We start from the raw sequence: 10158 nt of genomic DNA, 5'->3' as shown, positions 1-10158 counted from the left end.
CCGTAGAACTCCTTTGTGTTTGGAAGCGGAGGGGTGGGGGTGGGGGGAGGACCAGGGAGGATGATTCAACCACTCAACAAAAAAGATGTAGCTGAAAACAACAAATCCTGTGCCTTTCAGCAATACTAAAAAACTTGACAAGTTGCAGTGGTAACTGCATGCTTTTTCTTGTAAAGGCTACAATGAAATGACTTTTTTCTTGTAATATCTTATCTTATATGACTTTAAACTTGTAATATTATGACTTTATTCTCGTAACTTAAAAAAATCTCGTTGTGTGGCCCTAATACTCCGTTGTAGAAAATGCAATTAGGTTATTTTGAACAAATTTGACTTAATCGTCATTTCAGTACGATGGGTCACATTTAATTACTTATTCATTTTCAAGGCAAAGTTTTTATCTTTGTTTAATTTGAGTTGAAAAGAATAAAATGCCTGAGAATTAAATGTTCTAGGGGATTAAATAAATAATTTTCATTTAATAATCAGTTGTACCATTCAGTTTTGGAGAATCATCACTACGTTTGACAGAGGGGGCACTAGTGATTTGACAAAATGGCTCAGGGGTACACAAGTCTGAAAAGGTTGGGAACCACTGCTCTAACTTCTGCTTCAGCAAATATTAAAACAAATAAAGAGTGTCATTCCTTTAAGTGTAAGTCTCGTAAATGTCATTTAGTGACGAGGAGTTGGAGGACAACAAGGCCCTGCTCTACCTGCCCATCGCCCCCGAGGTGGAGGACCCGGAGGAGAACCCCTTCGGTCCTCCGCCGGACGCCTCGGCCCAGACCGGAGCACCAGAAGACGCGTCAGCCGGCGGAGACAAGAAGCAGCGGCAGCCTTCATCTGACGGAGGTCCAGCTAAGAAGAAGGCCCGGACCACCACCATCGAGCTGCAGGGGGTGCCCAGTGACGGTGAGACCTGGACTGAAGGATAGAAATAACCCAAGGCCCGGTTTACGGGTCCTGATTGTAGTTTAAGAGCCGTGTCCTCTCTGTTCTCAGAGCTGCACCCCCTGCTGGGTGGGAAGGGGGACAGCAAGTCCAAGAAGAAGACCGCCGGCCGGCCCAAAGGCTCCAAAGGTAAAGACAAAGACTTCTCCTTCAAGCCTAAACCCTACAGGCGTGATCGGCCCCCATTTCCTGTGGTGCCCGAGGCCCTGGGCAGCTCCGGTCTGGGAGGAGGAGGAGTAATGGGAGCAGGAGGAGGAGGGATGAAGGGCAGGGCAGAGGGGGCCCTGGCCACAGGTAAGAACTCCACCACCCCTGCTGCTGCTGAGTGTGGGAGCGCTGCTGCCCTGCTAGTCTGGTTTCCAAACACCCCACCCTGCTCTGCTTCCACCCCCACCCTGAACCTCACAGCACCCTGACCCCCCTGCTGGAAAGCCACAGTCTGGAGGGCAGGCAGAGTGTGTTTTATTGGTTAGATCTGATCCGGTCTACGGAAATGCTGTCAGCTGATCAGAGTCAGGACTTTCTTCATTTAAGACCAACGGTTCGATAATTAAAGCTTCACGAGTGTAAACCTGACTTTAATAAGACTAAATAGGTCGAGATATAGAGCCTCATGGTGGAGTGAGGTGCTCCAGCTTCCAAACAAGAAACTTCACTCTTTTAAAAGAAAAAAACAAGAGTCCTGTTGTTTGGATTCTGAGCTTGTTTTTAAAACAAAGAGTCATCACGGGCATCTCCAACCTGTCTCCAACCTGTCTTCAACCTGTCTTCAACCTTTCTCCAACCTGTCTCCAACCTGTCTCCAACCTGTCTCCAAACTGTCTTCAACCTGTCTCCAACCTGTCTCCAACCTGTCTCCAACCTGTCTCCAACCTTTCTCCAACCTGTCTCCAACCTGTCTTCAACCTGTCTCCAACCTTTTTCCACCCTGTCTCCAACCTTTTTCCACCCTGTCTCCAACCTGTCTCCACCCTGTATTCAACCTGTCTCCAACCTTTCTCCAACCTGTCTTCAACCTGTCTTCAACCTGTCTTCAACCTGTCTCCAACCTGTATTCAACCTGTCTCCAACCTTTCTCCAACCTTTCTCCAACCTTTCTCCAACCTGTCTTCAACCTGTCTTCAACCTGTCTCCAACCTTTCTCCAACCTGTCTTCAACCTTTCTCCAACCTGTCTTCAACCTGTCTTCAACCTTTCTCCAACCGTTTCCAACCTGTCTTCAACCATCTCCAACCTGTCTTCAAACTGTCTCCAACCTGTCTTCAACCTTTCTCCAACCTGTCTTCAAACTGTCTCCAACCTGTCTTCAACCGTTTCCAACCTGTCTTCAACCATCTCCAACCTGTCTTCAAACTGTCTCCAACCTGTCTTCAACCTGTCTTCAAACTGTCTCCAACCTGTCTTCAAACTGTCTCCAACCTGTCTTCAACCTTTCTCCAACCTGTCTTCAAACTGTCTCCAACCTATCTTCAACCTGTCTCCAACTGTCTTCAACTGTCTCCAACCTGTCTGCGGTGTGTTAGATCTGCATGTTGACCTTGGACCAGGAGCTCTCATCTGAACAGGAAGCAGCTGAGGCTACAGCCACACTGTTATGAGGTGATATCAAGACTAGTGTTTGTCTGTTTTAGTGATGATCGCAGAATGTGCACTTGTTACATGCTCATAAGACCTTTTAAAAAACTGCATTGTCAGGTGATGATTTTGTGGTGTATTAACTCCTTCAGGAGTTGGGGTGGATGTGATTCTACAACAAGAAGTAATAAACAGAACACAAATTACAATAAAATATAAACACCAATAATGCAATTAGCGGCTAGTTATCTTGAAAGCCTCACTACTAGGCCCAAAACCTTAAACTGTATTTGGTAATAAAGAAAGTAAAACACTTTTAATTACTTGTGTATCAGTCACTTATAAAGTTAAATTAAGTAACATAAAGCAAATTAACATAAGGTAAAATATCCATCCATCCATCCATCCATCCTTCCATTATCTATACCCGTTTATTCCTTTTTCTAGGGTCACTGGTGCCCATATCCAGCAGTCACAGTGCGAGGGGCGGGGTACACCCTGGACAGGTCGCAGGTCCATCACAGGGCCCAGTCTAGCTTAGCATAGCATATCTTCCACTTAGTTAGACTAACAACATAAAATGTTCAGAATAACAAAATAACATCCTGTCTAGACACAAACACCAAAACTCACCAATCTTAAGGACACACATTCCGGTTCGAACCACCAAAAGCTGCCACCAAACATGACCCTCTGTAATCTTCCACTGCATTTTATAAACACCATGTTACAGGAATAAAACATGACTCAAAAATAACGGCAGCGCCCTCTAGTGGTGAGGCTGAAAAACTGTATTACAGTCCTGCCTTCAGATCCTAACCGTTCCGCTGAGGCGCTGCCTTCTCAAAAATCTGCTCAGAAATAAGAAAAGACCACGTTGAGTCGAGTTCAGCTCGATGCTCTGACTGTAAAGATGATCACACACACACAGACACACACACACACACTCACAGAGCCAGACTGTGGCTTTCAGTCCGTAGAACCTCTGCCACCTGCAGCTCCCTTCTGATCCACTGGGTGGTTTAAAGTCAGTGAGCCCAGGCTGCGGTGTGCAGACGTGTCTCTGTGTTTCCGGTGGACTCAGCGCAGCTTGTTTCCTGTGGGCGAGCTGATCGATCCACTTCCTGCTTGGCCTTTGACCCTCCTGCTCCCGCCTCGCTCCGTGGGCTTGTTGTGTGACTCTGCTGTGGTCTGCTCTGGTTTCGTCTCTCCTGTTTCAGTGTGTTCTGTCTCAGAGATGTGGTTCTGTGTCGATAAGGTTCTGCTCTGATTCTGGATGGACTGATTCTACAACAAACAACTTTAATGGTTTTTAAAAATGATGAGTGTAATTCTTCATTTGACCATGAAAAGCAGTAAAAATCTGTGTTTGTTTACGTGGGTACCTGAGTGTTGTGGTGGTGTCCCAACATGTTTCACTGGTTCTTCTGTTTCCTGCAGGGAATCTGGTCTCACAGTCGTACAAACAGCACGACATCGGAGGGATGGACTGAGCGCCGCTCGCTCTAGATTTGTGCAGGAGCACAGAGGAGCTCACAAAGAGACACAAACCCTCACGTTGTGTACAGATTCTCCTTCTTGCAGACACTTTCCTCCTCCAATCAGAGAGCAGGAAGCCTCCTCGGCTCGGATCAGACAGGAAGCGTGAGGCAGCCGAGTGGCCCGCCTCTGTAGGACCCATCATGTATAGAACCCCCTCGTCCTGTTAGTGTGTTTTCTTCTTGTTTTTTTACATTAAAACATTGTGATTTGTAAAGAATGTGGGCTTTTTATTCAAACTGGCTTCATGCAAACATTGAAACAGTAAAAGAAACGACGTGCTGTTAAAATTATACTTTTATTTATATAACAGTAAAAATTTATTACAATAAAATATATATTTCTTTAATATAAAAAGTTTTAAGTGGTAAATAAATATTCTCTGAGATACAAATGAAAGCTGCAGATGTAAACATAAATCAGGTGCAGTAATTTGATTTTTAATTAAAGTTATAAAACCAGACATCTTTCTGAAAATAAATGTTTTTTATGTTAAAAGTTTCAGTCAGAAGTTTGACAATATATCGGTTTGTTCAGATGACGATACGATGTATCAGTTTGTTCAAATAATGATACCACGATACATCGGTTTGTTCAGATGATATGACGATATATTGTTTTGTTAAGTTGATATGACGATGTATCGGTTTGTTCAGATGACAATATATCGTTTGTTCAGATGACGATATGACGATACATCAGTTTGTTCAGATGACGATATGATGATATATCGTTTGTTCAGATGACTATATGATATATCATTTGTTCAGATGACGATATGACAATACATCAGTTCAGATGACGATATGACGATAAATCGGTTTTTTCATATGACGATAAATTGGTTTGTTCAGGTGATGATACAATGTATCTGTTCAGATGACGATATGACGATAAATCGGTTTGTTCAGATGATGATATGATATATCAGTTTGTTTGGACGAAATGATATTTCTTTATCACAGTGTCACAATACGAGTTTATTCACTTCACAAGTCAGTGATTGATATAATGCGAGATACAGTATATTCATCTAACATAAATGATTGTGTTGATACGGATGGATTTTTTCCTTTTGCCTCGATGTAATTAAATAATTTAATATATGGATGTGTATTGATGTTACATCCCTAGAAATGATTGAAGGATGATACGTTATAAAAGTTTTTCTAAACATATAATAAATTTACACTAAAAACATAAAAATTGTTTAGCTGCATTTAAACTGATGATTCAATAATTATCATTAAAATTCAGAAATCATATGATAGTTCCTGTTTAGCTTAATATACCTTAAATACAGCATACGGATATATAATTGTTTACGTTGATTAGATCAACCTTCATGTAGTCAGGAGACATGTAGGAACATACATGATGATAGCACGCAGAGCTCAGAAAAGAGTGCAGGTAGTTGGATATTTGGACGTAAACACCTTGTTCTCCGTCCCGTACACGAAGAAGCTGTAGTCCTTCCCATTGTACGAGTAAAAGGCGTGGGTCAGAGGGACCAGCTCGATGGTCTGACGCTGTGGGCGGAGACAGAAGGTGGACATGACCAGGACAATAAAAACAACCCAAACCTCGCCAAAACATACAAGGAAAATTCAAAGTTTAGACCAAAGAGGTTCCATTTCTACATGGATAGGTTGAGACAAGAAATCTTTCTGATCAGGTTTCAGTAAACCACAGAACGCGCAGCTCTACCTGCTGCAGGATGCGGCTGGTGGAAGTGAAGCGCAGGAGATGTTCGTTGGTGAACTTTGTGGAAACGTCACAGATCTCCTTATCAGGAAATCCCTGGATGGGATACACCTGACAGAAGCGAGAGGAGAGGGAACAAACTGAACAAAAAAACCTGCATTAGCTTTAGTCTGAAGTTTCTGATCAGATTTAATGAGCCTCATGCAAGAACATTTTTGTATCTTATCCAAAATTTCTCTTACTTTTGTTCCTACAAACATGCCACGTCAGATTCAACAATCTTCTATCTTCAGGGAAAGTGTGTAAATGAGCTGCGTAAACTGATGAATGTATCAGGTGCTCTCGCAGGAGGAGAGGGGATTAGCATAATTAGCACCCTAAAAACACCATATAAGGCTACATTTCCTGCCCCACATACCAGGAAGGGTCCATTCATAAATTATATCTTAAAGTAAAATAAGAACTTCAAGAGTTTGTAGATTAAAGTCCTGCTCTCAGAGATCCAGAAAAGAAAATCTGTCATTTTTAGCAGCGTCAGCTGTGGAATTAAAGGAGCTTCTAAAGCTAAGAATGAAATGTGCTGTTAATGTTGTGTCTCCTGTGGGTCGTATACAGACACAGAAATAATCTAAAAAACATTCATCTCTAGTCCTGCTCCGGTTTTCCTTTGGTCAAATATTTTTAATTTCAGTGTAAACGACTGTGTTACATTGTTTTCATTTAGAAGAGCCACAGACCGATGTGACAGTCGTCCAGCCCCCCGATGAAAGTGGTGTCAGATGTGTTTCTGAAAAAAGCATTTTAAAATGTCTCCAAAAAATGTCTCACTTTGGAGAAAAAGTCATAGCTGACGTGTTGAATAAATCTCAACAAAATAAAATTTGATCAAAAATATAACAATCTATAAAGTTCGGTATATCGGTAGCTTGGTATGCTTGTTTGTCTTTGTGTCTATGGTGTATAATGATGTGATTGTGATGCTGTAATTCTGAGTGTTTTATGTGCTGCAGAACAGGAACCTGCTGTAAAACAGCAATTATGCTGAGTCAGGCTTGATTTTTAATTATCTTTTCCTGTTAAATAAATAAATCAAATCACTTTAGCACTCTAATCTGAATTCATCCACTATTATTTATTTCAAAAACATTATTCGGTACTAACTTTGCCATTTTTTAGTCCATAAATGTGTTCCTCTTGCAGATTTTTTATCTTCATGAAAAGGCATGTAGTGGCTCAGTCGTGTCCATCACAACAACATCCACGCAATAAACTTCAGTGAAAGTGACAAACCAGAAACCATAACACGTTATAACGAGATGGTTATCTTGATAAAACAAGATAGTTTTCTCATTTCTACAAGATTCCTCATAACGAGATACTTCAGCCATTATAACGACATATTTTCTCATTTTTATGAGATAATTTTCTCGTTATAACGAGATCCAGTTTAAAAATAATTACGTCATGTGACAGCTTTAAGATTCCATAACAAACTAATGAAATATAAAGTTATTAGTGAAGAACAACCGTCTGATAACAGCAGACTGACTGCTGGTAAAATATACGACAGGTCTGGACCACTCCTGAATTTTGTTCATATCTGAAAAAAAATCTTAGAATATGAGAAAATTGGTGAATGTCACAAATTCTCCTAAATCACTCGTACGCACAACTTAAGAACAAATCTGTGCGTACCAACGGTTCTTGCATGAGGCCCAATGACATTCACCAATTTTCTCATTTTTTTGCCATAAGTTCAATTTTTTTTTCTTTTCTGGATCTCTGAGAGCTGGACTTCAATCTCCGAACTAGTGAAATTAGGTGTCAACGATAGCCATGTGATGTGAGTATCAGTCACATGGAGGCAGTGCTTAAAAGCCTGAATTTAGCCTGAAACTCTCAGACTGAAGAAGTCTCTTGGAGAAGAGACGAAACGTTTCATTGGAGAAGAACCCGTCCAGAAGACCTATACTATTTTTTTCTTAGTGAAGTTCTTATTTTTACTTTGCGATGTCATTTATGAAGGACACTTCCTGGTATGTGGGACAGGAAATGTAGCTTTGTGTGGTGTTTTTAGGGTGGTAATTATGCTAATCTCCTCGTGAACGAGCACTTGATACACATGCATCATGTTTCTGCTGCTCATTCACACACTTTTTCTGAAGATATAGGAGTTTCTTGAATCTGACGTTGCGTGTTCATACGAATAAAAGTAAGAGAAATTTAGGATAAAAACATGACAATAAATAGTTCTTGCACGAGGCCCATTGTTTCCAAAGCAAAGAGCAGAAACTGTGAGGTTTCTACCAGCACGTTCTCATCGATGAAGAAAGGATCTCCTGAAACTTTCTCAAACTTCCTGTCAGGGAAGTCAGGCTGGCGGTCCGGGATGAAATTACTGACGTGGTTCTTCCTGCACTCGAAAAAACACAACAAATAAAACTAAAGACCTAAAACCACAGAGACACCAGGAGGACTTCCTGTCAGACCCACCAGGTGACTGTGAGCTGGATGAAGTGCAGCAGGTTCTGAGCTCCGTGACAAACAGAGCAGGTTTTGTAGCCGTCGCCTCTGCAACTCAAACACCTGCAGGAGTGAAGAAGGTTTCACCGTTTCTCACAGCTCGATTCTTATGAAGGACTAAATCAGATCCAGGAGGAACAGAAAACAGATGACCTCTGACCTTTTGCGGCCTCGACCGTGACAGGAAGTGCAGCGTTTGTTCCTGGCTCGACCGTGGCCGTGACAGAAGGTACACCGCTTCTGATGACGAGCAGAAAGTTGGTCAGAATTTTTACTAAACAAACTGTTGATTTTATTACAAAACTGATGACTTTATCAGCAAACACAAAACACTGCTTCTGGTACTAAAATGAAACTAGCTGGATGTGTGGAGCTGAGAACCGATCCTCTCACCATGCCTCGGCCGAAGCAGCCGGAGCAGCGAGTTCTCCCACAGCCTCGACACTTGTGACACATCTGAAACACAAACACTGTCACACAACACAAACAGCCGCCGATCAGAAAACTTAAACCGAACGACAACAAACCTTCACAAATGAGGAGTGCGGCACTCGGATCTTCTCCACCTTATCGGTGTAGACGGGCGGTACCGACACCGGGATGTCCCAGGGAGGAGGACTCATGCCGTGCTGAGGACCGTCCACCGGCTGACCTGTTGGAGCAACAGGAGTCAGTTAGATGTTGGGTCTGAACTGAGACCAAATCCAAGGCCAAAAAAAACTTTTTTTTGTTTTTACTCCTGTCCAATAACTTTCTATAATATTCCTGTTTAAACATCTGTAAAATAGTTGTCAGTTTATTTTTATTTTTTATATTTATTCTCAGCGTCATCTGTTCTGTATTTTATGAACTCTTTATAGAGCCTGTTCTTTTTAACAAGGATTTTGTAACGCCTTTATGATCCATATATCATGTCTGAAACTGATCCGAACCACAGGAAGACGTCCTGCTGACCATCGCTTTGCTTCAGAACCATTTATAATCAAATTAAAATAACTTTAGATCATTTTGTACAAACCAGCAGCATGTTGTGTTTGTAGAACGTCTTTCAAATGTTTTTTTTAGACATTTTTAAAATTCTGTTTTAGTTGTGAGTTTCTACCGTTGTAGGGCTCAAACTGCCAGGCGCTGGTTCTGGTCTCGGTGTAGGTCTCCAGTCGGTACTGCAGGAGGAAGAGGAGTTTAAAGGGTTAAACTGATCAGTCTTCCTCCATCTGTCTGCATGAGAGATGAAGTCGTACCCGGTACACGGTGACGGGTTTCAGGTCCTTGAAGGTGAGGTTTCGGGCCGGTTTGGAGCTGTACTTCCATTTGGACTCCACGAACTTGAGCAGAGCGTCCCGGGCCACGTCCTCCGACACCGATGGGACCCTGCAGCAGGACGGACAGTTTGTCACCTCACCCAGAGGGGCTTCAGCAGAGTGGTAAAGTAACTAAGTAAAAATACTTGGTTTCTGTACTTATGTAGAATTTTTTGGTATCTGTACTTTACTTGAGTAATTATTTTTCAGCGTACTTTTTAATTACATTTTTAAAAAAGACAAGAAGTAGAAAGTCGTTACTTTTATTTCATTTTTACTTGTTTTCATTGCAGCTTGTTATTGTAAAAAATAAAAACCATCCATATAAACTGAGCCTCCTAGATAGAGTGAATTTAACTGTGGTTGAATGAGAAGTATAAATATATAAAACTCTGATAGTGTATTAGTTTGTACACAAACAAATCATGTCACACTCCAGCAGGACAGGGTAAATGGATTGTAGTTATATAGCACCTCTCTATCCATCAGGGACACTCAAAGCTCTTCACACTGCAGACTTTCACCCATGCACACACACATGCACACACACATGCACACACTG

The 10158-nt window shown here is 41.8% G+C and overlaps 2 protein-coding genes across 3 annotated transcripts in view; one reads left to right on the top strand and one right to left on the bottom strand.

Moving 5' to 3' along the window:
• Positions 1–4285, top strand: part of rbbp5 (retinoblastoma binding protein 5) — a 13746-nt gene extending 9461 nt beyond the window's left edge. The window contains exons 12-14 of the mRNA XM_014015318.1: positions 680–915; positions 1006–1083; positions 3970–4285. Of these exons, the coding sequence (XP_013870772.1) occupies positions 680–915; positions 1006–1083; positions 3970–4022 (367 nt within the window). The 3' untranslated portion in view covers positions 4023–4285. The remainder of the gene's footprint in view (positions 1–679; positions 916–1005; positions 1084–3969) is intronic.
• The window catches only part of LOC106522342 (protein SSUH2 homolog), a 9828-nt gene continuing 3923 nt past the window's right edge, over positions 4254–10158 (bottom strand). The window contains exons 4-12 of one of the 2 annotated variants that reach the window (XM_014015321.1): positions 9537–9666; positions 9398–9458; positions 8823–8947; positions 8689–8751; positions 8456–8535; positions 8266–8358; positions 8080–8185; positions 5776–5883; positions 4254–5597 (exon numbers count right to left, since the gene is read on the bottom strand). In XM_014015321.1, the coding sequence (XP_013870775.1) occupies positions 5463–5597; positions 5776–5883; positions 8080–8185; positions 8266–8358; positions 8456–8535; positions 8689–8751; positions 8823–8947; positions 9398–9458; positions 9537–9666 (901 nt within the window). In that variant the 3' untranslated portion in view covers positions 4254–5462. The remainder of the gene's footprint in view (positions 5598–5775; positions 5884–8079; positions 8186–8265; positions 8359–8455; positions 8536–8688; positions 8752–8822; positions 8948–9397; positions 9459–9536; positions 9667–10158) is intronic. The other variant, XM_014015322.1, reaches the window with a different exon arrangement.

Source organism: Austrofundulus limnaeus, unplaced genomic scaffold (genome assembly GCF_001266775.1).
Source record: "Austrofundulus limnaeus strain Quisiro unplaced genomic scaffold, Austrofundulus_limnaeus-1.0 Scaffold127, whole genome shotgun sequence".
Taxonomy (NCBI): domain Eukaryota; kingdom Metazoa; phylum Chordata; class Actinopteri; order Cyprinodontiformes; family Rivulidae; genus Austrofundulus; species Austrofundulus limnaeus.
This window is presented reverse-complemented; position numbering and strand designations above follow the sequence as displayed.